The sequence below is a fragment of the Athene noctua genome, chromosome 1 (genome assembly GCF_965140245.1).
Source record: "Athene noctua chromosome 1, bAthNoc1.hap1.1, whole genome shotgun sequence".
NCBI lineage: Eukaryota > Metazoa > Chordata > Aves > Strigiformes > Strigidae > Athene > Athene noctua.
In genome coordinates this window covers 117,645,399-117,664,665 of record NC_134037.1, presented here as the reverse complement: position 1 = coordinate 117,664,665, position 19,267 = coordinate 117,645,399, and the positions used below count along the sequence as shown (strand labels likewise).

Genomic DNA, 19,267 nt, shown 5'->3' with positions numbered 1-19,267 from the left:
CTCTCAACAAAAATTAAGCAAAATATTTAGCATTTCTCAATATGTGTGGCTCAATATTGAGATTGTCACCCTTCTACATGTTTGTTAGAATCACAGAAATACCTCTTTCAGCACTAGCTAAAATAGAAAAGCAGACACTAACTTCAATAGATTTTTCTTAGCTTAAATTCACTGAGTAATTGTTAGTAAACTCAGGTAAAAACTGTTTTCTGAAGATGAGTGTAAAATCAACTCTTAATAAAAGCCTACAGGTCTGGTTTTTTCTATGTTTATCTAAGGGTCTGCAAGCCTGGAGAAATCTGCTTTATGTACTCAAACAGGACAGCACAGAGAAAGCCTGCCTGCTGTTCTGGTCCTACACTAAAACCCTTCAAAAGGATAATGAAGACAACCCTACATTTCATAAGAGATCTCCTGAAAGCCTGCTGAGCTAACCTTGTTTACAAGTACTCACTGAAACAATTAATTGGCCATACTTTCCACTCCACACTGCTGAGGCTCAGAATCTTCTGCCTATACCATCCATACGGACACGAGCCAGAAATAATATTTATATTTAACTATCCAATTAATTATTATTAATGCTCCCATTTAACAAAAACATGCCAGCTAGCATACTTAACACACACTTCACTTCTGTTGTGCAAAATGTAGAAAACATTTATTTTCAATAGCTATTAAATACAGACAGATTTAACAGTTGTATTTTAAAGCACAAGATTAGAAGGGCAAGGTGAATACAGTAGTGAAGGGCTGGACTGAAATTCCAGAAGCAATTTGAATTCAGAGTCTGCAACAAAATTCCTGTGCAGTTGAACCAATCAATTCATCTCCATGCTACAGGTGTATATTAACACTTTCTCATTCTCTGGCTTTATGACCCAATTCTACTATCTGCTCTTTGGCAGTAGGAATTTCTTACAACATGTTAATAAAGCAGAATGGGGTCCTGACTGACTCCAGCCTATCATCTTTTTTCTTTGTACTGTGTACCATCAGAGTGATTTTGAGATTCAGAAGACAGAATTTCTTCTGAACCTGGCAGAAACAAACTGCTCCAGCTGGCCCAGAGATCAGTTGATACAGTAACACAAACTAGACTTTGAAACTGTCCAAATGCAGTTACTGCAGACTAGGTAAGAGCATACTATACCCTGAAATTTAGAGCAAGCGTTATTCTGCACTCTTTATTGACATTACCTAAGCAACACACTACAGAACCCCAACAACTTCAGGGGAGAAACCTTGTTCTACTAACTAGTGTAGGACTGGCTATGAACAGGCCCACACCTCCCTCAACTCCACCACAGATCTGCTCTGAGGCTGAGCAGATGCCTCTGGCCCCAGTTCCTCAATGTACAGCATGGGAATAATCTGTATGTAGCTACTCCATAAAATGTTTAACTCACATTTGTGCTATGAATTGAAGACAACAAGTGTTTACCAAACTTTGCCTTGGCCCTTATTCCCAATAGCCCCCTTCATGGTTATCAGTTCTGGCTCCATTACTATAGCAAAAACTAGGAACACTATCTATTTTTCCAAATGGCACTACATTGCTACTGATCTATTTGTGACATCGCTTAGGACAGTCAGACCATTGAACACCACCCCAGCTGGGTAAGAGCAGATCCTGACAGCTGCCCTTGACACTAAACTGTCGATGTATTGCATGAACCAGACAACACATAAATCCTTGAGAGGGGATGCCAACAGACACCCTGACACATTGGCACACTTGGCATTCAGAGCACTTCCATCAAAAACCGGAGATGTACATCATTTCACTCATACTAATATTCAGCACTTATTTCCTGTAATGGAGAGTATACAGCAGTTCAAGGCTGAAAAGGCCTTGAAGGCTGAAAGCACACTTCCAACTGTGTTAACAGGGTTCATCACCACAAAAGCCATGTTCAACCAGCTGGGCTGTCCCTCACAGGTCTCTCAGTGCATTGTGGGCATCACTGCAGAGTGCTGTGAGGGCAGCAGCATAATTTAACACAGCAACTCATGCTCACACAACAATATTTGGAAAAGCAGTCAAATGGACAGCCGTCATTTGGCAAGGTATGATGGGAGCTGTTCGACTGAACTTCTAAGCTGACCACATCCTAGTCATGACTGGTTTTAAGCCTAAGTCAACATCACAAGCCATGTTTGTGACCAATATCCTGGAACACCAAGTGTGTTCTCATGTCACAGAAGCTCAGTAACACTGCTCCAGCACAGTTCCTCAGCCAAGCAGGGCATAGCACATGCAACACTCAACTGCAGCCACACAAATAAAAATTCTGTGTATATACTCTCAAGTACAGATAGGTTACATGTGTGATCCAGTGCAAAACAAGCAGCTGAACAGCAAGTCTGAACAGATTCATCTCCAAAAGGAACTGAATTTGCACTCCAAAGTGGTTTTCATCAGAATATGGTGCCAGTTTGACCATGAGGCTGGTGGGGATCCTGAGCTTTCAAAGTTCACAGCCCCAAGACAGCTGTGCTATTCAGGCTTGCTCAACACCAATGCTCCTGGCTGTGCCACAGCCACTGCAGAGCTCCCTTAGGGCCAGAGTCCTTACAGCCCCTGACTGATGAAAAAAAATGTGTGTCCAGGCTCCAGCTCCTTGGTCCAGTATCTGCAAAAGCAGGGTACGGAGATCTCAGACTGCCCACAACCAGTTGCTCTTCTCCATCTGTTCTACAATACCATCTCATGGTCCTAAATTCTTAAAAAGCTCGTCTGCAAAAGCCATCTACACTTAAAGATTATTTTCAACCTACACAGACTGATAGTGAGTTATAGCTTATCCCACCTAATAAATCTTCTATTACTGACCTTGAAATCTAATCTCAAGGGGTGGCTTATATTATACAATGAGGAGGGCCAGAGGCTCAGGATTAGCATTTGTACAGTACAACAGGGTTTCGGGTGAGTTCCTATATGGCAGGCCAAACCTGCTCTGATCCAAAAATATGATAGATGAAATATTAATTGATTGCTGGGAGATTTGAGAGCTGAAATAGATAGGCTTTGTTGTTTCAGACAGTTTATTTTCTAGTAAATATTCAAATCCTATGGCTTTGACAGAAAAAAAGAGAAGGACAAGTCTTTGCCCAGGACCCTGTCCCATCAGAATGGTCATTGGGAATTCAAGGAACATTTTTCCTAACAGAATATCAGCTGTCAATTTTAAAGCCTTCTTTGATTAAATTCTTAATACTTTCCAGACTAATCTCCTCTGTTCTTTTAGCAGCAGAGAAACAAGCAGGAAGAGGCCACAGCATCACAACACAGGAGCACAAGTCTGAATACCAGTGGAAAATGTTTAAGGTACACAAGCAGAGTATTCATTTGATATCAAACCAGCCAGCTGTTTCACCCCAGCTATGGAAAACACATCACCGAGAACACCAGCTTTGAAAAGAAAGCTCTTATCCAGTAAGAGTGACTACATTAAGTCAGCTTGAGAGGAAAAGGATGACAGACCAAACTGTCTTCTCTACATTTACATAAATGAGTCTCTGTTAAAAAGACTTCAGTAGCCACTTCAGAAGGGCCACATAAAACAGAAAGGCCAAAATACAAAGTGATGTTATCTCTACAGGACAATTGGTGATATCCAGTACAGTTCAAGGGAAAAATCTCCGAGCAGCACATGAAGCAAGTCAACACTGTATTACCTGAAGTGTAAGACAAGGGAGTGGAGGGAGGTGTGAGGGTAAAAATGAACAAGGCAGAATTGAATTACATCTTAAATAATGATATTAAACAGAAATAGTTTTCTACTGCTGCAATGCACAAATAGTGGCAGAGCTAAGAGCAGCATCAGAGGCGATTTTGATTTTTTTTCCCGCTGAGGGCTTCTCAAGCACTTAAGCGCAAAACATTTATTTTAGATAAGAATATGGTAAATAACAGTACTGCAGTAATTTGTGGAGTAAAACAACCAGGTATCTCTCAGTAACATAAAGGCTTCAGAGCTCCCTCCCCATAAAACAAGCTCTAAGTAGCTTCCTCTTCCTTGTTGGCTATCTGTGCAGCATGACAGAAGTAATAAAGATACCCCTTTAAGGCCTAGATTAATGTAGTTAGAGTGCTTAAATCCTAGAGGGATGATGCTTTTCCAAGTCTGCATTTTTCCTACCAGAGCATTGATAAAATCAGTAGTAGCAAAACTCTTAACTGCATAATTATACCAGTGTCTTCATAACTATATAAAATCCACTCACTGAACACAGGATTCATGGCTAATCATTTGCCCCCTCCTTTGTGTGCTGGGCATTTGGACTACAAAATCTTTGCACTCCTATGGAGGAGTTCTTGCACATGATGTCCTTAAAACATTTAAGAAATACTCTCTCCTGATTTGCCACCAGATGCAAGGGCTACTACTAGCTTCATCCTCAATATGTTTGCCTAGTTCATGACACTTCTTCTGGGGACAGCAGCAGCAGTCCTCTTGCAGAGGTCTTTTCATCCTTACATTATGCAATCTTAACATTAGTTTAATGTTGCTTTCTCCTCTAGAGTATAAACCCAAATCAACCTGGAATAACACCTTTCATCCCTTTTAGGACAGTGAAGTGGTCAAAGCATGCATCTTCCCTACTTACTGGACTACTAATCTTCAAAAATAATCAGTACATACTACAGGAAAAAATCCTTCAGCCATCAAGTGGGAAGATCAGAGAACAAAACAGACATCCTACACTGTAGTACAACTGACTTCTAGTCTATCCAGACTTTTGAATGCTTGGCTTTACTAATTCAGTAATGATCTTTTAACACTGCTCTACACATTTAATCCCCAGTTTTAGACCAGTTAGCTGCAACCTTTTCATTCTCAGTAAGCTTCTGTAGGTTAGAAATCAAGGGCACACTTTATCAAATTAAAAGTTTGTATGAACAGTGTTAGCTATTCTTTCAGCATATAGAAGACTTGAAAATTCTTAAGTCTTGTACTTGTCAGACAGCAAAAATCCCCTACAACACCCTGCTATAGTGTAGGTAATCCCTGGGTAATTCTTGGTTCCTGCTAGGAACCTGTCTGTCTGTTAGCACCTACTTAGGGAGAAACATCAGAATTTATATGAAAACATTCCAAAAGTTTCCATACCAGAACTTATACCATAATTTTAGCATGGCTTCTTGGACAACACTGAGAAGTCACAACCATCCTACACAAACTTTATGCCTTATCTGCTGAAACACATTAGCCTTAAGCAATGCAGTTTAAAAAAAAATTTTTAAAAAGCCCCAATTTCAGTAGAAAAAACACTTCTAACTTAAGGCCTAAGAAAATGTCTTTGAATACCAAAGCAGAACAAGAGATTACATTTCTCAAGTTATTCTTCAAGAACCATATAAGCTGGGTTTTTTCCTTTCAAAACTTCTTCGAAGCATCACATGCAAGCTGTGACCAAGATGCCTTAGGATAAACCCCAGTGAGTTTATACACAATTGCATGTGTGTAATCCATGTGCATGAATCAAGTTAATCTCACCAGCATCTGAGGTCTTTTCTATTTAGGAAATAAGTTTCTCAGTTTCCTTCCCATTATGTTTATGCAGTTTGATATAAGCAAACACAAGCAAGCTATACCATGTGCTCAGATGACAGGGAGCTACAGAGTTTTGTTGGTGAAGCACTGAACCCTAGCACTACACTTGAAAGTCTCACTGAGAAGCCAAGTAGACCAGCTTTGGTTCACTGCTGTGAAAACAGTCCCACAGCTTTTGGCTGCTTCAACGAGGGCAAATGAAGACTGTGCCTTCAGAAGGCAACACAGACAGTGCCTCAGCAATCCTGACAGTAAACCACATTGGGTAGGACAAACATTTAGAGCCTCACATCACTCAAGTACTAGATGTATTTCATAGTGCAAAAACACAGGCAGCTTTGTCAAATACAGCATCTAGCACAGATTTCAGGAAAACCTATGCTTTTCAAGTATACCCTTTATTTAGTTACCAATTTGTTGCCAAAGATCTATTTTAAACTGTGCGCACACAGATATTCTCCTTGATAAGCTGGAGTACAAAAACCTCCTTGAAAATATAGTTTAAACTGAAATTGTACTCAGTCTTTCTGTAAATGTTGTGTTCTAGCACTAAATATTATCTAGAACACTTCCTTCAGCAGAAAAAAACAGAACGGCATTGAACTGTTCAACATCCTACTGTATCAGTAAATAAAAATACCTTTGCTTAGAAAATACTAAAGCCTTACACATGGTCCCAGTATATATCAAGTACAAAGGCATAAACGCTTAAAATGCTCAAATCAATAAAAAAGCTTCCAGTAGATACCACAGATTTTACTGTCAAGTGCATTTTGAAAAGTCTCCCAGAAAACTCAAACAATCCTGCCAAGAGTTGTTCTAAAATCATTACTGTGGTTTAATTAAGATGATTAGAGTCAAAAAAAGTTCCCTGAGTTCTCACTGTGGACAAAAGAACGGCATATAACATCTAATTATTCAAGAACATTCCTAAATTGACTGTTAAGAAAACATTTCCACTTGCCTGTGTTTATAGTACAATCCAATACAACCTTACAGTCCTACTTGCTTTCAGTTGCAACCCAAATGAGAATTTCTTGTTAACAGAGATAGTAATCAGCTAAGCAAATCAGTCTAGTTCTGCAGCAAATGAGGACTTCACTCACTAACACTGCTGAAGAACTGTGAAGCATTAATTCAACATCACCATGGAATCATCTTCTCCAAAGACACAAGCCACCAGAGACATAGCAGCTACAAGTTAAGCACCTTGCCCCAAATCAGATCCTGAGTTCTCCAAGACACTGTACAGACTAACACATCTTATCCCAGAGGCACAACTCCAGAAATTGAGTCCTGTTTAAATGCAGGAATAACATCTGGTAGATGTCTATAAACATTAAAGGAAAAGCACCTTTTTCTCTGTATCCAACAAATATTAATACACTCACTACTAACAAGAACAGGAGACCAGGTATGTGCAGGAGGCCTACAGCAACTTTTTTTCTGTACAGATACCTACAAACACACCAAGTGTGGAACACCTTAAAAATTTTATGAACAGGAGTCATATGGCTCCTAGTAAAGCAAATGGACATTTCTAGCAGTTCCAAAGGGAGCTGGAAAAGAGAAACATTTTTCACTGAATCAATTCAAACATCAAATACCACAAGCTGTTGAGAGGTGCTTCCCACAATGAAAGATACCTCAATAGACTTGTGTTTATGGTCTAAGACTAAACTCTAACACATATTTTAATTCTCACAGCTATTACTCTAAACACTGAACTAATTCAGCAATTTTAAGTGTCAGGGAGAACACTTGAGATTCAACAGGAACTTGTTTTGTTATAAAAAACCTGCTTAGCCTGTACTCCTTTCAAAAATCTAATACTGAAAAGTTGAAGAAAGTATGAGGATTAAGCTCTAGTACAACAGTGTAGTAAATATTTATTATTTCTGTTTAAAACCTACAGCAGCATAATTTATTAAATTAATACAGAGTATTTTATCTAAATATATGTGTAGCACAAACACGTCAGTGACCCAAAATTAAAGCAGACACTTTGAAGAACTCCAATTCCACTCAGCTACTGCAAATTCACAGTGACTCTAAAAATTACTAGATTAAGAAAAAAAATCTACAAGTGACACAAGACAGCTATCTCTACACCCCAGTAGAAAAGGGGGTGTGAAAATATCCTTTTTGCACTATTCCCTATGCACAAAGACATCACCATGGTTAAATGCTTTAGTGGTTTCCAGCATTTCCAAGTGAAAAACAGTGACAATACAGCACAGTCTAAAGGACAGGACCTGTGCCAGGAGTCCACTTCTATTTCTGGCTGCCACTGGTGGGCTGTGTGACCTTCAACAGAGCTACACCTCTTGGCTCAACCATTCCCAGTCCACAGGGTCAGGATTGCCTTTTGCTGTGGCCCAAAGCGACCAGCCAGAGGGAACTGGACTCAGGGGAAGTCACCACTGCTGTACATACATCTAACACAGCAAGGGCACAACAAAGGTAAGCCACTCGGCCACCTGCTCTGGTTGGAAGCATGCAGCTCTCCCCTTCACCTGAGTATCATTAAAATCTTACAGAATTTATTCTCAGAAGACGGTAACAAAAACCCTACATCTTCTAAATTCACTGACCCACTTCTTGTCTTAGCAAGCAGCCTACAGTTGCTATAATAAACTGTATTAAGTTATTTGTTTATCCAGTTTAGAACCACCAAAACCTCAAAGAACAGGATTTAATTACAATCTTTTCCAGGTCAATATCAGTAACCTTTAGTAAATGTAGTTTACAAGACCAAGCTCTGACCCTGCATACTTGAAACAGTTAAACATTTAGTCCATCAACTTAAAGCAATAAACATAATCATAGTTAAGAAATTAATACCTCATACAATCACTGTGAAGTGGTCACATTTACCATTATACAAGCCACAAAGTGTAGGCTAGTTTTACCTTTAAACAATTAAAAATAAAAAAAATATCAAACAACTGAGCTTGTTACAGGGGGATCCACACTGAACTATGAAAACCCCATCACGTTTGTCATCTGACTGCTATTGACTCACTGAAATACAGTAAATCATCTTCAGCAGTGAATTGATGCAAAAACTGTGCTTTTCATTACAGTTACGAGAACACATCCTAACCCTTTTCACTACTTCCCATTTCAGCTAAGTGTAAAACCACATTCTTCAAGGTGTCTCTAATTCCCTCTCCTCTTTCCTTCAAAATCTATCACTGTCACCTTCCCAAGAACACCACACACAGGAAATATTTCAGCCATACTATGTTACATAACTGCCTCCGTGAGAAGGTGCCAGGTCAACATTAAGTGCTCTGCAGAGCAGATGTATTTTTGTATATTATAGAAAATAATGGTAATAAGCATTCATCTTCAAATTAACTGTTTCCTGTAACACTGAAGCATGTAATGAGTAGTGCTCTTTGCATTACCAACCTCAAATCTGTTAGTTTTGCATTGATGTGCTTTGAGACATGTGGGATGCTCATGTTCACCTTGGCCTACACACTGCTTGACCAGACACACACAGTGGGATTTCAGCCAGCATGTTCATTAAACACAGCTACTAATTAAACCATTCCAGTAACATTTTTACCACCTTCTACTAAGTACAACCCTGTAAAAATACCTGTCAATTTGGAGCCTATTTTAACCAACTGCTTTCATCTTTCAATAACATTAAGAGTTTCTCACAACCTACTTAATTTCTTTTTGAAGTACTTGTATTAAGATGGTGTAATGATCTGTTTCCTCACTAAATCCTCTCTATGTTTGACCATAAATTTGATTTCAAGCCCCCTTGGTATTTCACTCCCACCACAATTAGCTCATCCCTTTGACATTCTCCTCTCCCACACTAACAGATTTAACAATTTCCCTTCTATCTCTACAACCAATCTCCCATAAAGATTTTTATCAATTACAGCACACCTTTGGTTACTCTATCTCTGCCTCAAGACATAAAATTAACCCTGGAAATTTTCTGTCTCTTCTGCTACTCTTATGTTACTCACCGCTTCTTGAACCTACAGATTCCCAGTCTGCAATCACATTATTTTATAGATCAGCTGTTGCCAAAACCAAACTGACTTCCATATTCTCCCACCAATCCATCAATATTCCCAACCTCTCCACACTATTCACTCAGCTGCCTTCATATTCTCAATAGCAGGCTTCTGGGTCTATCACACATGTCTTGAATTTATCTATAAACCTAAAACAATTCCTTGTCTGCACAAGCATGCCCTGAAGATTAATTTCTGCTGTTATGCCTAGGTTCATGTGCAAAGCAACACAGTTTGTCCTAAAGATTTAGATTGAGCTGAAAACCTTCAAAAGTACCATTTTTAAAAGGAGAAAAATCTCAAAATACACAGTAAAAATCTTTCATATCTCAACATAAATGGGTATTAAGATCTAGAATTTTGCTCTATTAACCCAATCATAGTCTAAATAGAGGAGTTACTTTAACTAGCATTTAGTTTAATTTCACACCATCAGCACTACTCTATGCAAGAATTAAAAAATAATATTGATGAGAAAAGTTTATTTCATGTCAGTTGGTACAGACAGGAACCCTCGATACACCTAATGCAATAAAACTGTAATTGTTATAACTACTACCTGGTAAAAAGATGTTTTTCTATGCAGATAAGACTTGAAAATTACTGCAGTGTGTATGTCGTATTTAATGTCTGTTTTTAACTGACACTGATAAGAGAATTTAAAGCACTCAAACCAAATTAACATTACTTTACTACTTAAAAACAATTTCTGAGACACGCAGTCTTTAATATCAGGCCTTTCTACATAGACAGGAAGAACACTTAAAATGCTGTTATACACTACTCGCCTCTAAAAACTCCCAAGATTTTACATTTTAAAGTGTCAGCTTGATTTGAAATCTTTGGTTTTTCAAATAAATTCTGAATTTGGCAGTCTACAAGAGTCTTATTTTCCTCTTATTCATGGATAACTAAGCAATATGTTAAAGTTCAAAAAATTCTCAGACAGTGATTTCTAGCCTGTCAATGCAAGTTTCTATGGCAACAGCCACAGTGACTGTGAAGGCTCTAACCTTATTTAATGAAACAGGAAAACATCACAAAATATTATAATGTAAAACTCAGTACTGCAAGTCCTCATCAAAAAAAGAAATCGAAGGACTACATCCTCTACCCCATTTAATAATATCTGGGCTGGCAAAAAAACCTTCAGTTTATTGTGAAACCTTTTGTCATCATTTTTTTGAAATGCTGTGACTCTGGTTTTCTTGTGATTTTAGTATGCTTTGGCTCACAGACAGGTAAGAGACTGAAAATTACTTTTTAGTATCTAATGATAATGGGTGTTATGTATGGGGAGTAGCCACAGCAAACTGGACTATAAAATACAGGAGGGAAACAGGTAGTGGAGAAAAAGATGGATTCTACCAGAACAGCCTAAAAATAGATTCACTTCAAATGAAGAATGTACAGTTCAAAGTATCGACAAAACAAACAGCTCCATCTAGAGGGTACAACTCAAAGGATATTAAAGCAAGACTACAGGTAAAAGCTTCTCAAGACTGCTTAAAAATAACCTATCCAACAGCCTGCTCGATCTCCCAATTAACATAAAAAGTAGCTTCAAAAAGCATTATGTAAAGTTCACCTGATCTTTGAGAATCTAAAAGTTTCTTCAAGAACAAACTGAAGACAAATATTGAAATGAAAATACCTAAAACCAAAACCTACTCATTCATACCTTTAATTAACTCCCCAATCAGTGAAATTCACACTGAAACCATAGCCTCAGTGAAGACAGAAAAGTTTGCCCGTTTTCCTTGTGATCAAGATGTCATTAGCTAACTTGACAAAGAAGTCAGCCTCCCAGCGCCACTTCAACAGCCCTTTATACCCACGTTCAACACTGAGCAAGTAGTTCCATAGGAACTTCACCTTCTGCACACGTAGCACTTCAAGTCCCAATCCTTCCTACTCACCCCGCATTTTCCACTTATTTTTGCAGCAGTTAGCCCCTGCTAAGTTGTTACATGCTCCAGAGGAAACTATTTTGCATGTCATCTTTCCAAGTAATTCACCATGATCATACTTTGTGTCTGCAGGGCAACAATTACTTCCATGTTTTAGGACAAAATCCAGGTTTCAGCACATACGAGAAACTAAACCAGGCTCAGTTATTTTACCTGGCAGGCTGGTGCCCACATTAGCAAATACTCTTGTGCTGGATCTGCAGCAGTAGATACATAAGCTTCTGTCTGCCTTCTTACACCTAATCCCTCAGTTCTACCACAATAAAGTTGTGCTTCACTACCCCAGACTCCCCAAAGATCATCAGTTATTTGACTGACTAGTTTTCAGAATACATCTTTGCGAACATACTCTCAGTTCCCCAGATAACTTTACATGTGGATGGATAGTTACACCTCCCAACTCTCCTGCTTCCAATCTTACTATCTCCACTTCATACTGGTTCTGGTCACTGTTCATCTCAACTCTACCCATGCATTACAGTAATGCTGCAAATAGAGCACCAGGACTATCCTCATAGTTCCTTCCAGATCATATTTTACCTTGCAGTCTGCATAAAAAAACAACGCATAAAGGCATTGCTTCTGGGGCCTATACTGGACACTCCCTAGCTGTGCCTCACAAAACAAGTGGGGATACAAGGCAGAACACAGAGACTCAGAGCATCAGGCACCAAGGACTGCAGCTAGAAAACCACTGCCTTGGTGGTCTGCTGCACTACTGCTCCACAACAAAAGCACACTTTGTTCTGACTCACTCCATGCTTCTGGTAATGTCAATGGCCTCTCCATGTTTTTCCCACTTCTTTTACACTTACCCTATCTTCATTCTCTTAAAACCCTTAGCCATCACCCCTCCCTCCCATTATGCTTTTGCTGTTCACCTGTTCTAGAACTGTACTTTCTTATGGCACCCCTATTCTCCTTGATTCTTCTTAGCATCATTGGAAGACAAACATTTATTATGATAGTCCAAAACACCTCTTCCACCTTCCCCCAGGAAAACACATTAACAAGCCACAACCAGTGAAACTGAGAAATCTTTTTATTACCAGTAAGAAGTGACCTTTTTAAGAGCCCAAGTGCTGTACCTGTGAAAACCAAACTAATCAGTGCTTTAAGTTTAACTTGGAAACTTACACAAGCCTGAAAATACTTATCCAAAAGACACTACACAAACTGTTTTAGAAAGATTTCTACAAGGTAACCCATGGTTATAACATTTACCAGAAATCTTTCTTGAAATAACATACAACTCTGGAAAGTGTTCAATTTCTTTAAACATGTAGATCTCAAAACTTTATACAGTCTCTTCTAATTTTTAAATATCTAGCAAAGACAAACCAGAGCTTGCATAGCAACTTGGTGCCAGTTCCCTCCTGAGTGTTTATCAGTTTCAATACAAATGTATGTCTAAAATTACTGCTTTATATTAGTTGGTCATTGCAGAAGCATGTCTCATGTTCTTATTAAAGATAATACTTTGAATAACCCTTGAGCACTATTATATATTTCTGGAAAGCATGACCAAGCACTACAAAAACATGCTGTAAACCCTGCAAAAAATTCAGGAAAAAAACATGGGTTTATGTCCAAATTACAGGGAGAAGTAAGGACCTCTCAAAATAGCTGTTCATAAATAACAGCTCTGGTTTTATGTGCAAGTTCACTAATTCAACAGCAAAAATAAGCTCAATATCTTTTCTATTTATCAGAGCACACACATAGATCAAGGAGTGAACTGTTTCTCCTTCAGCACCTGTCCCGGTTCAGCTAGGATAGGGTTAAGTTTCCCCAGCAGGGAGGGGGAAAGGATCTCCAGCCGGGTTACTCATACTATGCTGATGTCAGGTCCCTTGTGGCTTTGGTGATGGGGAGCACACGAGCGAGCTGTCTGTAACCATTGCAGTATTTCTCTGTATATCTTTTGTCTTGTTTACCGTTATTACTGTTTATTGTTGTTATCATTGCTACTGTTGTTGTTCAGATTGCTTATTACACAGTTGTATTAAATTTCTTCTTATTTTAACCCCAGGGTTTGTGCCCTACTTGTGTCCAAGGGTGGGGGAGGGACAATGGCATTGTGGTCTCCGGTCCTGGTAGGGCCTAAACCATCACAGCGCCCTACTCTAGAACCTCCAATTTAATAACCCGTATCTCAACGCATACTTCACAATTGCACTTCAACTTCAGCACTGCAACATCATTTCCACATCAGACAAAATTGATTTGCAGCATGAAATGAAGCAGCAACTCAATACAACCTTTTTACTCTGAATATCAAGCACAATGTGTATAAAAAACATCAGCATTTATTTATTACAGCCTGCTGACCCATGTAAAATAGTATAACTATGATGAATAAAAACCGATTCCTTTTTGGAATAGTCTGTATACCAACACATCTGTGAGAATGAGCTTCGTCTTGTTAGTCTAACTTTGTAGATCTACTGCCAGATCCCCTGTTACACAGAAGCTTTCTAGTGTGGGGTTAAGCATGGTTTCCTTTAAATCTCATGACAGGCATAAGAGGAAAAGGATGGATGGAAACACTGCTTTCTGCAGCAATCCTACTTCATGCAGATAGGAGAAATGGCAGGAACTACACTGTGCTTTCACTTAAACCTGCTTAACAATACTAAATCAACTGACTAGCAATTTTTAAATTAAGAAGCATTCCAATAAATAGAAACCAAATACGGATTTATCACATACTCATTTTTGCTGTTCTAAATTATAGTACTGGAGAGATGACACCAAGATAAATCTACAAAATATTCAGCTCTGCCTATGAAAAAAGGTCTTGCACAAAATAAGTACAAACTTGACCCAAGAAAACAATGGATATTTCTCTTGTCTTTAAGTGTTCTGCAGCGCAAAACAAACAACCTAATGTGAAGCTCAGAACCAAAGAAAATGACTGTAATTACTTCTGTCACATTAGATAACCATACACAAATCTCTTCACCATAAAGTGTAATGCTATTTTCTCTGCAGAAAACCAACGTTACTTTATCCAAGTTCAGTTTTGAAGCAATTCCTGTATCAGAAAGTGCTGACAGAACTTGGACCAGTAATTGCTCATCCATAATAAAGCCTACAATGAAATGTTTTATCATCAGTCACTCTTCGTTAAGAGAACAAACCACCAAAGGATTTTTAAAAACTCTCAATCTCCCTACATACACTTGCAAAAAATGATGATTGGAAGCAACTGAATTGGGCTTTGTGATTTTTCTAGGCATCATTTCCTCAGAGTGATAGCTTTAAGCTTTTGGAAATTGGCAATTGAATAAAGAATATTAGTACCCATTCTTTTAAAGACACCAAGGTATTTCAAAACTTACAGATGGTAAAGACCACAGGACTTTGCTGAAATGTCTGTTCATGTATTAATTGTTTTAAATAGAGAAAAAAAAATTTAAACCCTGTCCTTTAAATTGTTTCAAGTACCAGCTAACCAAGCATTTAAGAAGTTCCTCAGTCTATTTAACAGATAAATTATGAAGAAATAAAAAACAGATCTCTGTGCACATGTATGAATAATGGCTTTTTCTTTGTTTCACAAGGAAAGACTTGTTGGGGAAATAGACTGACAAACTCTGTGGCACTAGGAATTCAAACTAACTGATGTTACACTATTTTTAAAAACTTAAAGACTTTTTTACAGTCTAAAAAACACATCTCCTCAAAGCTGATTATTGAAAGTACTGTTACATTACTGACACATGAATGTACTTGTCAATTTGTATTAAACACACTTCTGTAAACAACTTCAGTAAGATTAAGAAAAAAACCACAGAAATACTTACATTGCATTTACTTTATCTTCTGGGCCCTGAACCTGGCCCGTTACAGTTCCTTGACTGGTATTTTTAACCCAGCCAACCACTCCTAATTTCCTAGCTTCTTCTTCTGTGTACTGATATGAAAAACAATGAAAGAGGACAGTCAGTATCTGCACATAAACTACATGTACACCACTTAAAACCTCACTTTCACCTTTATGGCTTTAAGACCTACACTTAAGAAAAAAATACATGGATGATGCTCATACCCGGGTGTTAAGATACTCCTGTCAACTCCAAAGTTGCAGCAGGGGCAGCCAAGTTTTGCACAAGAAAGGGATTTCACATATAGATAATAAATGCATGATTTAATTCCCTCCTCTGTTTTCACACTTTTTAATACTTCCCTTCAAAAAAACTAAACCTACAGTGGCTCCCACTGAAGACATCACACTGCTCATAAACAAAGTCATCTTCCTCTTGCCTTGCTCTATGTACATGCATAGAAACCTTCTGATGGTGTGAGGGTTTTTTATTTCACAATGAGGCCAGAGTGGCTTCACTTACTTCAGGAACTTCTAACCGTTTTGATCACAAAGGACTGTACTAATCCCACACAACTCCCTTGTACCTACTCTGTACCTTTCTATAGCTCCTATCACCCCTTATCTGCCTCTTCTATGACCACAGTGACTGAACTCATGTAGGAGCTTCATAGTTCTCTACAATTTCTTTTTAACACCTTTCCACCTGACTTTCACCCCAGCTGCTGCATGACTATTAACAAATAGCAGCAAAGGTCATAATATATAATGGTTTTCTATGATTTCTGCAATACCCTAATAAATTACTGCTTCCCAGCTATTCAATTCTTGTTATAAAATGTGTAATTTGCAAGTACGCTGCTTTATGAGCAGCTTGCATTTTGTTCTTAAATCCTCTAATTCTTTCATGCACATATGAAATATATGCCTGGTTTCCATAATTTGTCTCTGAACACTGGAAGGTAACACAAAGCCTGTTCTGCAGAAATGCATTGTTTGTGTTCCATGAAGAACATAAAAACAGTGTTAGCCAAAACTCAGTAGTTCATTTTACTAACACCAAATTTATTTACATTAAAGGTATCTCCTGTTTTGTTTCTTCCACTTTCAGAAGTACAAGAGCACACAGCTTATTGTTTTCTTCTGTATTACAGAACAACAGACTGATAGCTCTAACAATAAGTTCTGGGAGTTTTCACTACATTTTGATGGGAAATAATCACCAAACACATTAGAGTATGTACAGCAATACCCAAAGCAGTACGCAGATATGAAGGGGGCACACTGCATGATCAGGCTCTTCAGACACTTATTGTAAAGCCAACAGCCAAACTTCAGGTCAGTATGAATACATTCCAGTAGGCAAAACAAACTTTGGGGTAATTTAGCCAAAGATAAGCTGTTGCTAACTATGAAGAGTATTTCACAAGGTGATTATGAGCAGCTTCTCCTACTAACGTGTCCAACAGCATGGGAGTGTAGCTGACAACCCATTTCTCAACACTGGTTGATTAGCTCAGAACTAGCACCGTGGTGTGTCTTCACACAGCTCCAGGTCAGCTCAGAACAAGGCAAGCCAGCTTGTACCTGCCCACCACATCACACATGGACACAGGCTTCCCACTTAACAGAGTACTTAACTTCAAGACATAATATATTGTAACCCACTACCCATTTCCATTTTGCACTCACAACACATACAAACTACACTTAAAAGCTTTTAGGTCTAATAGTAAGCATGGTCCACTACTTAAAAAAACCCACCTGCTTTATTTGAAAAGTGCCCTCTTGTTTCTTGGGTTTCTGTGAAATGCAGTGCTACCTGCTGCATGTTCAGAGCTGGTAGAGATACTTGTCTGGGATATGAGCTACACACTGCAGGTTTGTAGAACATTGTCACAAGGAAATCCAATAAGCTTCTTTAAATACTTGTACTATAATTGCCATTAAAAAAAAAAAAATCTAACTGGAACACATTGTTTCAGAAGCCAGTATCAAGAACTGCAGAGCTAACATGTCTAAAGTTATCATAATTCTCTTGTGGCTGTTTTATCACAAGTAATCCAAATCCACAGTTTTTTAGATACTGTACAAACAAGCAACACATTACTAAGCTTTTAAAAATACATGTCAGTGGAACAATAATATAAGCCAAATATTTTTCCATTTTAAATCCACTTGTAATATTCAACCATCTAACCTATAACTCCAAGTTCAGGCCAGCTATGTTTATGCTCTACAGACCAGCTACCATATTTTTAGCACTGGAAATACTATACTTGTAACGTAGAACTGGTAAATCAGACATTGCCTTACCATCCTGAAACAAACACCTAGAAAAGAAAGAAATAAGACTTTTAAATGATTTGAAAGAATACTACTTCCAGCAATTTCACTCAATATCAAGTCACAGTAAGCTCTATGCAAGTAATCTGTGGTCTTTTTCAGAAATTTCACAGAGCAGTTATGGAACTTGAACACTGGGAAAACTATAGAATTCGGGTACAAGCTGCCCTTGAGCCTTCCCTTCGGCAAACCATTATTCTCATTAACGCGAGGAGCTCTCGCTAATGAAGATGCCGCACTATGGGAATTGCCTTTGACTGAATTTTCACAGTCCCGCTGCCAACTCGGGGAAGGGGGAGGCGGGAGTTCCCACAGAACCGCGCTGACAGCAGACGCGACCACAACCGCCAGGCACGTCAAGTGCTTCTGACAGAACCGCCCGCGCTGCTCAGGGAACGCGGCGACCCGGCAGCGGGGGCTTATCCCCAACCTTCCTCCCCCCTCCCCTGGGCGTTGGGGACGAGGAGGTGCGGCCGCCCCCCCTCAGGCCGCAGCCCCCTGAGGGCGCAGGCGCAGCCCGACAGCCCCGGGCGCCCGCAGCACAGCGGCTCCCGCCCGCACCTTGCACTCGCCCGAACACTTCGTAATCCACGGATTTGAGCGCGCCGGAGGCCTTGGCCAGGGCAGCCATGGCGGCGACGCCGGGCGCTACGGTGGGGGCGGCGGCCGGGCCGGGCCGGGCCCCCAGTGCCCTGCGGCGGCGGCAGGACGGCGGCGCGCGAGGCTCAAGCTTCCCGCCAACGCGGCCGCCTGGCAGCGAGCCGCGGGCTGGGGCCGGCAGGTCCCTGCGCAGCCCGCGGCGGGGCCCGGTCCCCTCGCCTCAACGGGAGCCGCAGCACAAGCGCGGTCTGCGGGTGCTGGCTGCTCGCCCAGCGCGGGGCAGGCGGCCGAGGAGCGCTCCCCGCGGAGCACACGGGTACCCACCGTCAGCCTGCTCTGGGGGGACCAGGAACCATTGAGACGAAGTGTTTCCCATATGTGGCCCAACTGAGGTCAGCTGCACTGACAAGGTGGCACGTTAAGTAGTTGAACGCTAACACATACCAAAACCACCCAAGCCAGATGAGTCTTGGGCATCCTTCCCTGGCAAGGCTCCATCACTGACTCCTCTCACATCTCCACTGAATTCAACTTTCACCCAGACTTCTAAAAGCTCATTTCCTTTTCAACCACTGTGCCGAGGCAAATGCCCACCCTCAAACACGCCTCAGCTAGAACAGGGGGCCTTGGAGATAAGGAGCCCACCCTCATGCAAACGATTCACCAAACCTTCAGCAGTACCTGTTAGTGCTCGCATGTTCATTAGCAAATCTTACATTGGCATATTAGTTCTTCTATAAAGATACTACATGTGCAAAAACACAGCCCAGCATCTGGGTGTTTAGTAGGTTAAGTTTCTACCCCAACACCACCCAGATTTTTTTCCTCAGGTATTACATGTCTGCTTGCAGTTTCGTTTCCCCCACTCTAACCCCTATATTCGCTTTTCCTGAAAAAAAAAATAATCCCAGTGCC

General features: G+C 39.9%; 1 protein-coding gene across 1 annotated transcript in view; it reads right to left on the bottom strand.

The window, feature by feature from the left end:
• The window catches only part of ACYP2 (acylphosphatase 2), a 46,947-nt gene extending 28,486 nt beyond the window's left edge, over positions 1-18,461 (bottom strand). Inside the window, exons 1-3 of the mRNA XM_074903205.1 lie at positions 18,314-18,461; positions 17,723-17,739; positions 15,387-15,496 (exon numbers count right to left, since the gene is read on the bottom strand). Coding sequence (XP_074759306.1) covers positions 15,387-15,496; positions 17,723-17,739; positions 18,314-18,383 — 197 coding nt within the window. The 5' untranslated portion in view covers positions 18,384-18,461. The remainder of the gene's footprint in view (positions 1-15,386; positions 15,497-17,722; positions 17,740-18,313) is intronic.
• Between the last annotated feature and the right edge of the window lie 806 nt (positions 18,462-19,267).